Below are 9,883 nucleotides of genomic sequence, written 5' to 3' on the forward strand. Positions count from 1 at the left end.
CTCCGCTCTGTTCTACTCTACCCTACCTTATTCTACTCTACTCTACACTACTCTACTCTACACTTCTCTACTCTGCTCTGCCCTCCTCTACCCCGAGTCTAGTACCGGTGATGTTTGGATTCATCATTGAAATCGTAAAGTCTTTTACCTACCCACTTCTCTTTAAATGTGACGTATTAACCACCATGGCGAAACGTTAGGGTATCCTAGCCAAACAATTCTCAACTCATATTTTTAGGCAAACTTCTATAAACACCGGGGACAATGGCTTAACAAATTTTGCAATATACAAATCAATAAACCAGAGATGATGAAAGTCAGAGGGGTACGCGTTTGCCCCCATCATTATTTGCCGTGTTAAAACTATCCACTGGCTGATTTTTTCGCGGCCAAGATTTTGCCAAACTAAAAAAATTAGCAATTTAGCTATATTCACTATTTTAATGCCATTTTAACAAGTTTGCGCAACAACTGTGATAATGGCGGGGAAACCTGTGTGTCGGGGTATCATCCTAAAAACAACATCTTTAAAACAAACCTGAATGTACAACTTTTGAACATATTTTTTACAATATCTCGACTTCAAGACAACTAAAAAAAAAACTATAACTATTAGTTTTCAAGAAGTTGAGTCAAGATCTTGTGAAGATGGTGGACCACTACTAAAGTAATGCCGGTAAGTTAAAAATATTATAATACAAAGATTTAATAAAATTTTGTTTTTGATAATAGAAATGTTGTCAATGAAGATAACAACTGCTAATAATGCGATTGAAGAAATGAGTTATAAAAGATGCTCAAATTATAATTAATCCATTATTATAAAGAGTTCCCGTGTAAACAAAATATGAATATTAATAAACCTTCAGGGACAGAACGTGATGGTTGACTTTAATAGTCACAGGTGTCACTTGCAAAAACAATAATGTGGTTTCCATAATGATTTAACACTCCACACTTTCTTAAATTATATTTAGTACTGTGTAAATTAACCTTTGCATTGATAAAAGATTTTTAAAGAGATCTAACAAAAGAATAATGAAATATTATAAACTAAACCAAAATAAACACAATTAAATACCATAATTAATTGTAGCCTTAGAAATTATATAATTTAGAGAACGGTATAAAATTATATTTAGTACTGTGTAAATTAACCTTTGCATTGATAAAAGATTTTTAAAGAGATCTAACAAAAAAATAATGAAATATTATAAACTAAACAAAAATAAACACAATTAAATACCATAATTAATTGTAGCCTTAGAAATTATATAATTTGGAAAACGGTATAACGGAATAATTTCAGACTTTTATTAATTCACATCTTTGAGTTACTTCATATTATTGTTGCTGTTAAAAGATATATTAGGCTCTGCTGAATTTAAAAGCCCGCGTTATTATTTTCCACAAATTTGAGTTGAGTTTTCAACAAATATATGTTTTTTAATGAACCCTTTTGCTCGCAATGTAATCAATAACAATTTTCTGATGAATGTACCCTGTATGTAAGGTGTCTTAATCAATTTAAGTTAAATATAAAATAAATAAACTATTCAGTTGCATCAATAGATATATTAATTTGATGGTCAGTTAATAAGACCTATTAATACCTAGTTTGGCTATTAATCACTAGCCAAACACAACTCTTTGTTTCAATATAATTCTACCTATACTTGTTTACTATTAATGAACCAGTATTTCAATGCTTTGCAAATAAGTTCTTTTAATAGAAATGTAAATTTAATCTCATTTTGCTATTCCACTTTGTGTAATATTAATTTCTATTATGTTTCCAATTTTTAAATGAAAATAGATATCATCATAGTTACTTAAAACTCAAGAGTAAACTTCCTTCTTTTAAGATATTGTTGAACACTAATAATAATTTATAAAAACCCTCCAGGTATTTAAGAACAATACTCACTCCCTCCAGACGTTCCCTTATTGAGGTCACCCCCCCCCCCCCAACCTACCCCGTTACCAACCATAGCTAAAGACCTCCTCCTCGTTCTCTAACGATCATCGCTCGTGTTTTTTATCAAGATATAAACTTATGTAGACTTGATGTAAGCTTACAAAGTCCAAATTTGTCGTAATTTTTTTGTTTCCCATGGAAATAAATAATCAGTCCTTATCTAATCGCCGATGAGGAAGGAGCGCCGCTCTTATCGGTACTGACCGTGCGTGTCCGCTCCCGCTTACGACCTGTCCCGCTAATGCATAGTGTGCGTTACGGTTTACCTGCTGATTTCACTTGAATATCTCGTTTTCTTTTGTGGATTAAAAGGTGTCGCCATTGTTCTAAACACTTAAAAGAACGCTTAAAATTACAGCCTATTTTTTATTGCCGCGCCGGAACAGACCTTTGTCTCTTATTTTTGGGTTTAAGAAGGGTCCGTTTAGGCGTGAGTAGGGTGTGTTTACCATATACTTTTACAATCGTACTTCATTGTTGAGGCGCTATGTCAGGTATTTGTGCAAAGTGTAGTAACGCAACTTCAGATGATGACTCAGTTAAATGTGTTGAATGTGCAAGTGTGTTTCACGCGAAATGTACTAGTTTGGACCTTTCAAAAAAACTGACTAGGCGAAAAAATTTCCGCTGTGAAAAGTGTAAAGGGGCCACATCGGTAAATAGTAGTGACTCTGAAGACGGGTTTAAGTCTAGTATTCTCCGAGCTATAACAGACCTCAGAAGCGATTTTAATACAACTCTTAATTTAAAACTCGGCGATTTTGAAACAAAAATAAATGAAAGTTTGAACTCTAAACTGTCTGAAATAGAAAAAACAATAGCAAATATAGGTGGATCGTTCGAGTCATCCATAGATTCTCTCAAAGCCGAAAATGAGTTGCGGCGGGACGAATGTGCTCAGCTACGAACTAAGTGTAATTCACTATCGCAGGAAGTCTCCACCATGAAGGAACAGATTCAGGACATGCAGCAGTACAGTCGGTTGCAGAATCTTGAAATATCCGGCGTTCCAGTGTCACCAAATGAAAATGTGTTCGCAGTTTTGCAAGCTATTGCAGCAGCAATTAATACTCCATGGCGACGCGACGACGTATCTGCAGCACACCGCTTGGGATCCCCACGAGGTCGTCAGGCCCGTCCACCAAACATAGTCGTACGCTTTGTGAGTCGAACAGTTCGCGCCGAATGGCTTCAGGCCGCCAAGTCAAAAAGGAACCTTGATGCAGTTCACATCAGTTCGGCGTACAGTCCGTCATCTGTCTATATTAATGAACACTTAACCAGCTATACGAAGGCTCTGCTCAACCAAGCCAAGACCATGGTCAAGGATCGTCAGCTGGCGTTTGCCTGGATCAAAGAGGGTCGAGTACTTGTGAAGAATACAGCGGACGAACGGGCCAGGAGGGTGAGGAGCTTCGAGGACCTGGGTGTTGTGGATCGTGGTCGCCGCGGGGGAGGTGACAGTGAGAGCTCCTACTCTGCTTCTGGAAAGTAGACACTGTATGTAGCTACCCTTTATTGTGTGTCTGCAGACTATAATCACACAATAATAAGCCTGGGTCAGTTTTTAGTTTTTAGTTGTTATAAATATGTTCTACATGGCTAATTAAGTTAATTCTTTTAAATATTAATAATTAAAATAAAAACGTAGCACTTATCATATACAAACTTGCATAGTAATCAAACTATTTTTCTTAGACTATGTAGAAAACGAAGCATTACTCACGACTTCACTTTATTATTAGTAATTATGTAGCTTGTTCATTCTAATCTATTATAGTTATTGAACAAATTTTTAATTTTATTTCTGGCATGAATGACTTTTTCATGTATTCATCTGTCATAAAGCTCATTAAATGGACATATTGATTTTATTTTTATATATTACTATATTATTTGTATATGCAGGTCAAACAACAATAGTCGTATCTACTATATACACCTAATAAGATGTCTTATTTTTATTTGTATCATTTAATACAATAGAGCGAATCTTTTATTTAATTTAAAACATTCTCTAAAATTATATTCCTACCGTTCTAAAAGGCTTATTTCATTAATCCTTTACAGATAACTAATCTATTATATTTTCTTCCTTGAGTAATACTAAGCAATTTATAATGATCTCTCTAACTTTGCACCATATTTGTTTTTAATTTTACATTTTATTTATCAAACTCATGGGAGAATTTTTATTTAGAAAATAACTGACTTCCTTATATTTTTCTGACTTGATATATTTAAGTATTTTATTTTCAGAGCGCAAAAACATTTACCCAAAGATAATTTTATTTTAGCTTGTAGTCACAGATCTCCTCTGTTTTAAATTTATTATGATTTAATTGTTGTTTTGACTTCTGTATATACGAGTTGTATTTATTTCATTAAGCGTACTAAATATATGCACATACTGTGCTCTGCAGAGATCTTATTAAGTTTGAAAAAATAATGTATATACACGTATTATAAATATCAAATGATGGAAGGGGTTTTTTAATTTGTTGTTGTTGTCTATTTCATAACAATAGCTATTTTTAATCCTAGAATCGAAATAGTTCTTGATATGATACATTTTGTGTGTGTATGTTTATGTATGCATAATTTCCATTAAAGCCAGAAATAATTGTTTTTATTATTATTAAAAATGTTATGTTATAATCTGTAGGTTTTTTTATTCAAGATGTCTTAGGTATCTTTATTAATTGTGAAGTGGTTTAGTTTTTAATAGTATGCATTTCTAGGCACGACTTATGCACGCAGTTTATTCATGCCATTAGTACCAAGGACATATAGTAGGGGCCTATGTTCTAAATATAACGAGATTTATAACGAAAAAGTTTATAATAGTATCAATTCTGTGTATCAGAGTGTGAGAATGAGTACTATACAATTTAAGGGGCATCGTTTCGCGCGGGGTGGTAGCTCAAACAAGCGTTTTCAACCAAATTGTATTATTTTTTTGTTTTGTTTTTTCTTTTCATTTACTTGAGTGGGTTCGGATATTCCCATTCATGAACGAAGATCATAATTTAATTGACGGTTATAGAAGAATCAGCAGTGCTTCTATAAATAATATACTCAGCCATAACTCGTTTCACGAATTTCATATCGGGGGGTTTAATATATTGCATTTAAACATAAGAAGCTATGGTAAAAACTTCGACAGCTTATTAGTTTATTTGGAAGCCATTAAAGTTATTTGGGATATCATTGTTTTAAGTGAAACTTGGCTTGATGAAAATGGGGTGGGGATTGAGCTTGAGGAGTATAAGTGGTACAAAACCACGAGAGGTGCCAATCGGAATGATGGTGTGTTAGTGTATGTGAGAGAGTGTGTTTGTGGTGTGAGTGTGCAAGAGACGGAGCTGGGCGGTGTGCATGGCCTACTGTGCGACTTTACTTATAACAATAAACAATTCAACCTACTGGCGGTGTACAGAACTCATGATAACGATCTTGACGACTTTACTGCTGCGCTCAGTGAGGACTACACCCACCTGACCAAAAGCAAAACGTATATACTTATTGGTGACATAAACGCTAACATTTTGACACCTGACAACAAGACCGAAAGATACTTAGACGTACTGTCCAACTAGAGAGGCGGGGGCCAGTCAGACTTGTCTTGACCATATTTTTATTAAACACGATAATTTTGACAGTTTACAAACAGCAGTGATCGAGACTAGTATTACTGACCACTATTGTACTGCCCTGAGTATTAAAATGCCAAGACAAAATTCATAAGACTCCTAGTGAAACTACTATCATTGACAAAAGGTTACTTAGTAATTACTTAGGGAACTGCGACTGGACCTGTGTCACAAATATCACAGACGTCAATGTTTGTTCAAACTTATTCTTACAAATTTTAAACAGTTTTACTGAAAAGTCGAAGAAGATTCTTACAAATGAGAAGCATAGATTAAAAAAAAAATTAAACCATGGATTTCGGAAGAGTTGGTAAGGGGCATTAGGAAAAGGGATAAAATAAGCAAACTCCTCAAAAAACAGCCGTTCAATCTGAATCTAAGAGAATACTACATACAATTGAGAAACAGATTGAATTCGCAAATTAAATCAGCAAAATTTAACTATTACAGATCAAAAATTATCAGTAGTAAGAATAATCCGAAAATTTTTGGCAAATAATAAATGAATTATCTGGGAGGGTGAATAAAAAAACAGTTTCCCTGTTACACAATTTACAGGTGATAAAACCATGAACTCGGACTCTGACGTGAAACTGCAGTGTCGACAGGTGGCTGAAGAATTTAATAATTATTTTGCACAAGTAGGTTACAATTTAGCTCGGGCTATTGACTCGAGCGGTCCACCTGTCGTTGATGACAATGACTATACGGTTAACACAGAATTCTCAATTCACACTATCACTGAGACAGAACTTCACCGGTACGTTACTAGCATGCGTGGTGGCTCAGCTCCGAGGTATGATTGTATATCCGCGTCCCTCTTGATTGAAAATTATCATTTTCTCTGCATTCCGCTTCTTCACATTGTTAATATAAGTATTCGTACAGGCAAATTTCCAGACGTTTTCAAGATCGCCAAAGTCATTCCATTATTTAAAGCGGATGACGTTACCCTGATGTCAAACTACAGACCGATTAGCCTGTTTAGTGTATTTTCCAAAGTCTTGGAGAAGGTAGTTAAAGACCAATTAGTCAATTATTTAGAAGAGAATGATATATTAAGTGACTGTCAATTTGGGTTTAGAAAATCTAAATATATCGCAGATGCTTTTTTTTAATATCTCTAAGAGTCTGAACGAAGCAATAACATCTAACAAAAAATATTTATTGGCATTCCTCGATTTAGCCAAAGCATTTGATTCAGTTGATAGATACAAATTACTCCAAAAATTAAAATTAGTTGGAATAAAAAATAATTCATTTAATTGGTTTGATAGTTATCTCGAAAATCGTAGGCAAATAACCACAATTAACGAAATCAATAGTAATCTGGCATCTGTAAATTATGGAGTAATCCAGGGTAGCACTTTAGGACCTATTCTGTTTTTAATCTATATAAATAATATTTCTAAAATTAGAATTTCTGGTAAGCTTTCACTTTTTGCAGACGATACTGCTCTATTTGTTGAGGGGTCCAATTGGGAAGAAGTTTTCCAAAAAGCGCATAGTGACCTTTATCTAATAAAAAAATGGTTTGATCAAAATTTGCTTTCCTTAAATATATCTAAGTCTAAATTTATGCCTATTGCCCTGAGAGACAGCAGTGACACTCTAATTAATTTAATTAAACTACACACGTGTGGTAATCTCACAAGTCTGGTTTGTAATTGCGGATCTTTAGAAAGGGTTGATAATTATAAAATATTTAGGGGTTATATTGGACAACAGAATGAATTCATCTGCACATGTTCACTATGTTAATGGTAGACTTAGAAAACTCATTTATGCTATTCGTCAACTGCATGACTTTTTAACTTTAGAAGAAATAAGAGTAGCTTATTTCGCATATGTTCAATCGCTTTTAGAGGGGGGGATCATAATGTGGGGTGCTAGTTATAGAAGTATTTTAAATCCACTGTTTTTAACTCAGAAAGCAATACTTAAAGCAGCACTGGGAAAAAATAGGCATTACGCATTGGAGGCGCTGTTCACCGAAATGGATATTTTGGATATAAGACAGCTGTTTGTTAGAGTATTTGTTGTATATATTTTCAAAAATTACAGAAGTATATTCGAATTTCCGACTCACCATTACGCAACAAGAAATTTTTACATCCTCCATATTTACACCCAGGCTAAATAGAACTTTTTCAAAAACAAATACATATTATGTTTCTCACATTATTTATAAAAATTAACCAGAATTTCTCAAGGATGTGTTTTTGTATAAATTATCAACTTATAAAATAAAAGTAAAAAACTGGTTAAAAAGTGTGGGTCGTGATTATATGGAAAGGATTATAACATCTGATTACAGAATTTAATGTCCAAAATTGGATTACAGGATGGGAGCGTGCTTTTATATTTGTGATCGCATGGTGATAAGTTGTTGTGTGTGTGTGTGTGTGGGGGGGGGGGTTCGTGCGTGTGAGTGTGAGCGTGTGGTGTTGGTGGCCAACGTGGTAGGTAGTAGTGCGGGGTAAGATTAGTTTGGGGTAGGCTAATTGAAAGGAGGGGCAGAGGCCTCAAGCATTGTCCTGACTGAGGAGTCCATTTGTCTATCGGTTTTTTATTTCTTATGAACTAATATTTCGTAGTTTATCCTTATTTTAATTACCTACATTCACTGATAAGTATGTTTTGCTATTGCGTCTATTCTGTAACCTCATATTGCTTTTTCTTCTTTAACCACTATGAGCGTTATCAGTATTTATAACTATTAAATGAATTATTTTTCTATATATATATAAATATATATATATATATATATATATATATATATATATATATTTACTAAAAAACATTATTTTAACATCTTATTTCCCTAAGAAAGTTATTTTTGAATTAATGGGACTCATTCTCTCACGCACAGGTGCTATGCACATATGTGAGGAAACATTTCCACAATCATTAGAGCAATCTATACAATACTATATATATATATATATATATATATATATATATCCTATTTAATTTGTCTGCAGTTTTATGTTTTGGTGTTAATTACTGAAGTAATTTTATATTATAAATGTAAAATTGTGCTCCTATGATTTCTAAATTTTTTGTACCATAATGGAAATAAAGATTTTTTTTGATTTGACCATAAATACCCCATCTTGGATGATACTGTGCTCCTTATGTGTATTTTAAGGAGCAATATTACATACAAGCAGTTATAATAAGGAGTGACGTCATACATCGTCCCAGACATAATCTTGACAAATGTACCGAAATCTTTCAACGCGATGGAGAATATACTAAATATAACAGTGCTAAATCATAATATTTGCTGTACAAAAAAAATTAAAGTCCCAGAATCTTATAATGAGTACCGCAAAATCAAAAGTAAATGGTTTTGTTTTGAAATTAGATACAATGTTGAATATATTTATCATTATTGTTTTTTTATCACATTAACTGTCAGTCTAGGAACTTTCAGCATTGTATAAACTCACATGTTTACAATTCTTGAAGTCGAGGACTGGTGATGTGAGTGAATGGTATTAGGTATGAAATGGGTAGGATTAATTATTAATTTTGCAATTAATGTACATTTTATGTGGATGACTGGAGTTTCTTGAAAAGAATGAACCAGTTAGATTATTATTATCTGTAGAAAATTAATTTATGATTCATGCACCTTAACGCAGTTTTGGAAAATATATTACAAATAATTTCAATACTATTGTACCTCATGCAATTTGTAAACAGGAATGACTGCATTGAATACTAAAAGATACGTTTTTAAAGACCCGTACACTCTACACTCGCAAACCCTGGGCAACGTTTAATAACTAAACCGTATATTTTAAGTGACGTTGAATTTTGTAAGAAGTGTACTTCAAACTCATTCAGCCTGCTAACAATGTCGAACTGTTACACTTCTAACTCAGAAAAACACTGTGACAGAACTGTCATGTTTTTAACATTTTTGTTCTTTTACTTATTAGTGGTTATAAAGTAAATACCTCAGTGGGATACCAAATAATTATATAAAGTCCCCTGATCACGAACACGAGTCCTGTACGAACTCTTAGACACTGTAGTTGCACCAGTACTTAATGTCTTTGTAGATGTCTAGAATTTAACAAGATTATATGCAAAATTCGATCCGGAAACCCTGATGTATGCAGATTATTGTGCTAACTAATATACACGTAAAATTACTTAACACTGGCCTTGGTAACGCATCCGACCAATAACAAAGCTTGGAAAATTTGCACGCGGTGCTGTGTATTTACCATACCAAAGT

At 33.5% G+C, this 9,883-nt stretch overlaps 1 protein-coding gene across 1 annotated transcript; it reads left to right on the plus strand.

The window, feature by feature from the left end:
• Positions 1-2,921: 2,921 nt before the first annotated feature.
• LOC124374467 lies at positions 2,922-3,473 on the plus strand. Its single transcript, XM_046832675.1, has one exon. It carries the CDS (start codon positions 2,922-2,924, stop codon positions 3,471-3,473), a length of 552 nt encoding a protein of 183 aa, XP_046688631.1.
• Positions 3,474-9,883: the final 6,410 nt, after the last annotated feature.

Source organism: Homalodisca vitripennis, unplaced genomic scaffold (assembly GCF_021130785.1).
Source record: "Homalodisca vitripennis isolate AUS2020 unplaced genomic scaffold, UT_GWSS_2.1 ScUCBcl_8621;HRSCAF=16797, whole genome shotgun sequence".
Taxonomy (NCBI): domain Eukaryota; kingdom Metazoa; phylum Arthropoda; class Insecta; order Hemiptera; family Cicadellidae; genus Homalodisca; species Homalodisca vitripennis.

Coding starts and splice junctions, on each gene's coding strand:
- LOC124374467 (XM_046832675.1), top strand. CDS start 2,922: ATGAAGGAACAGATTCAGGACATGCAGCAGTACAGTCGGTTGCAGAAT.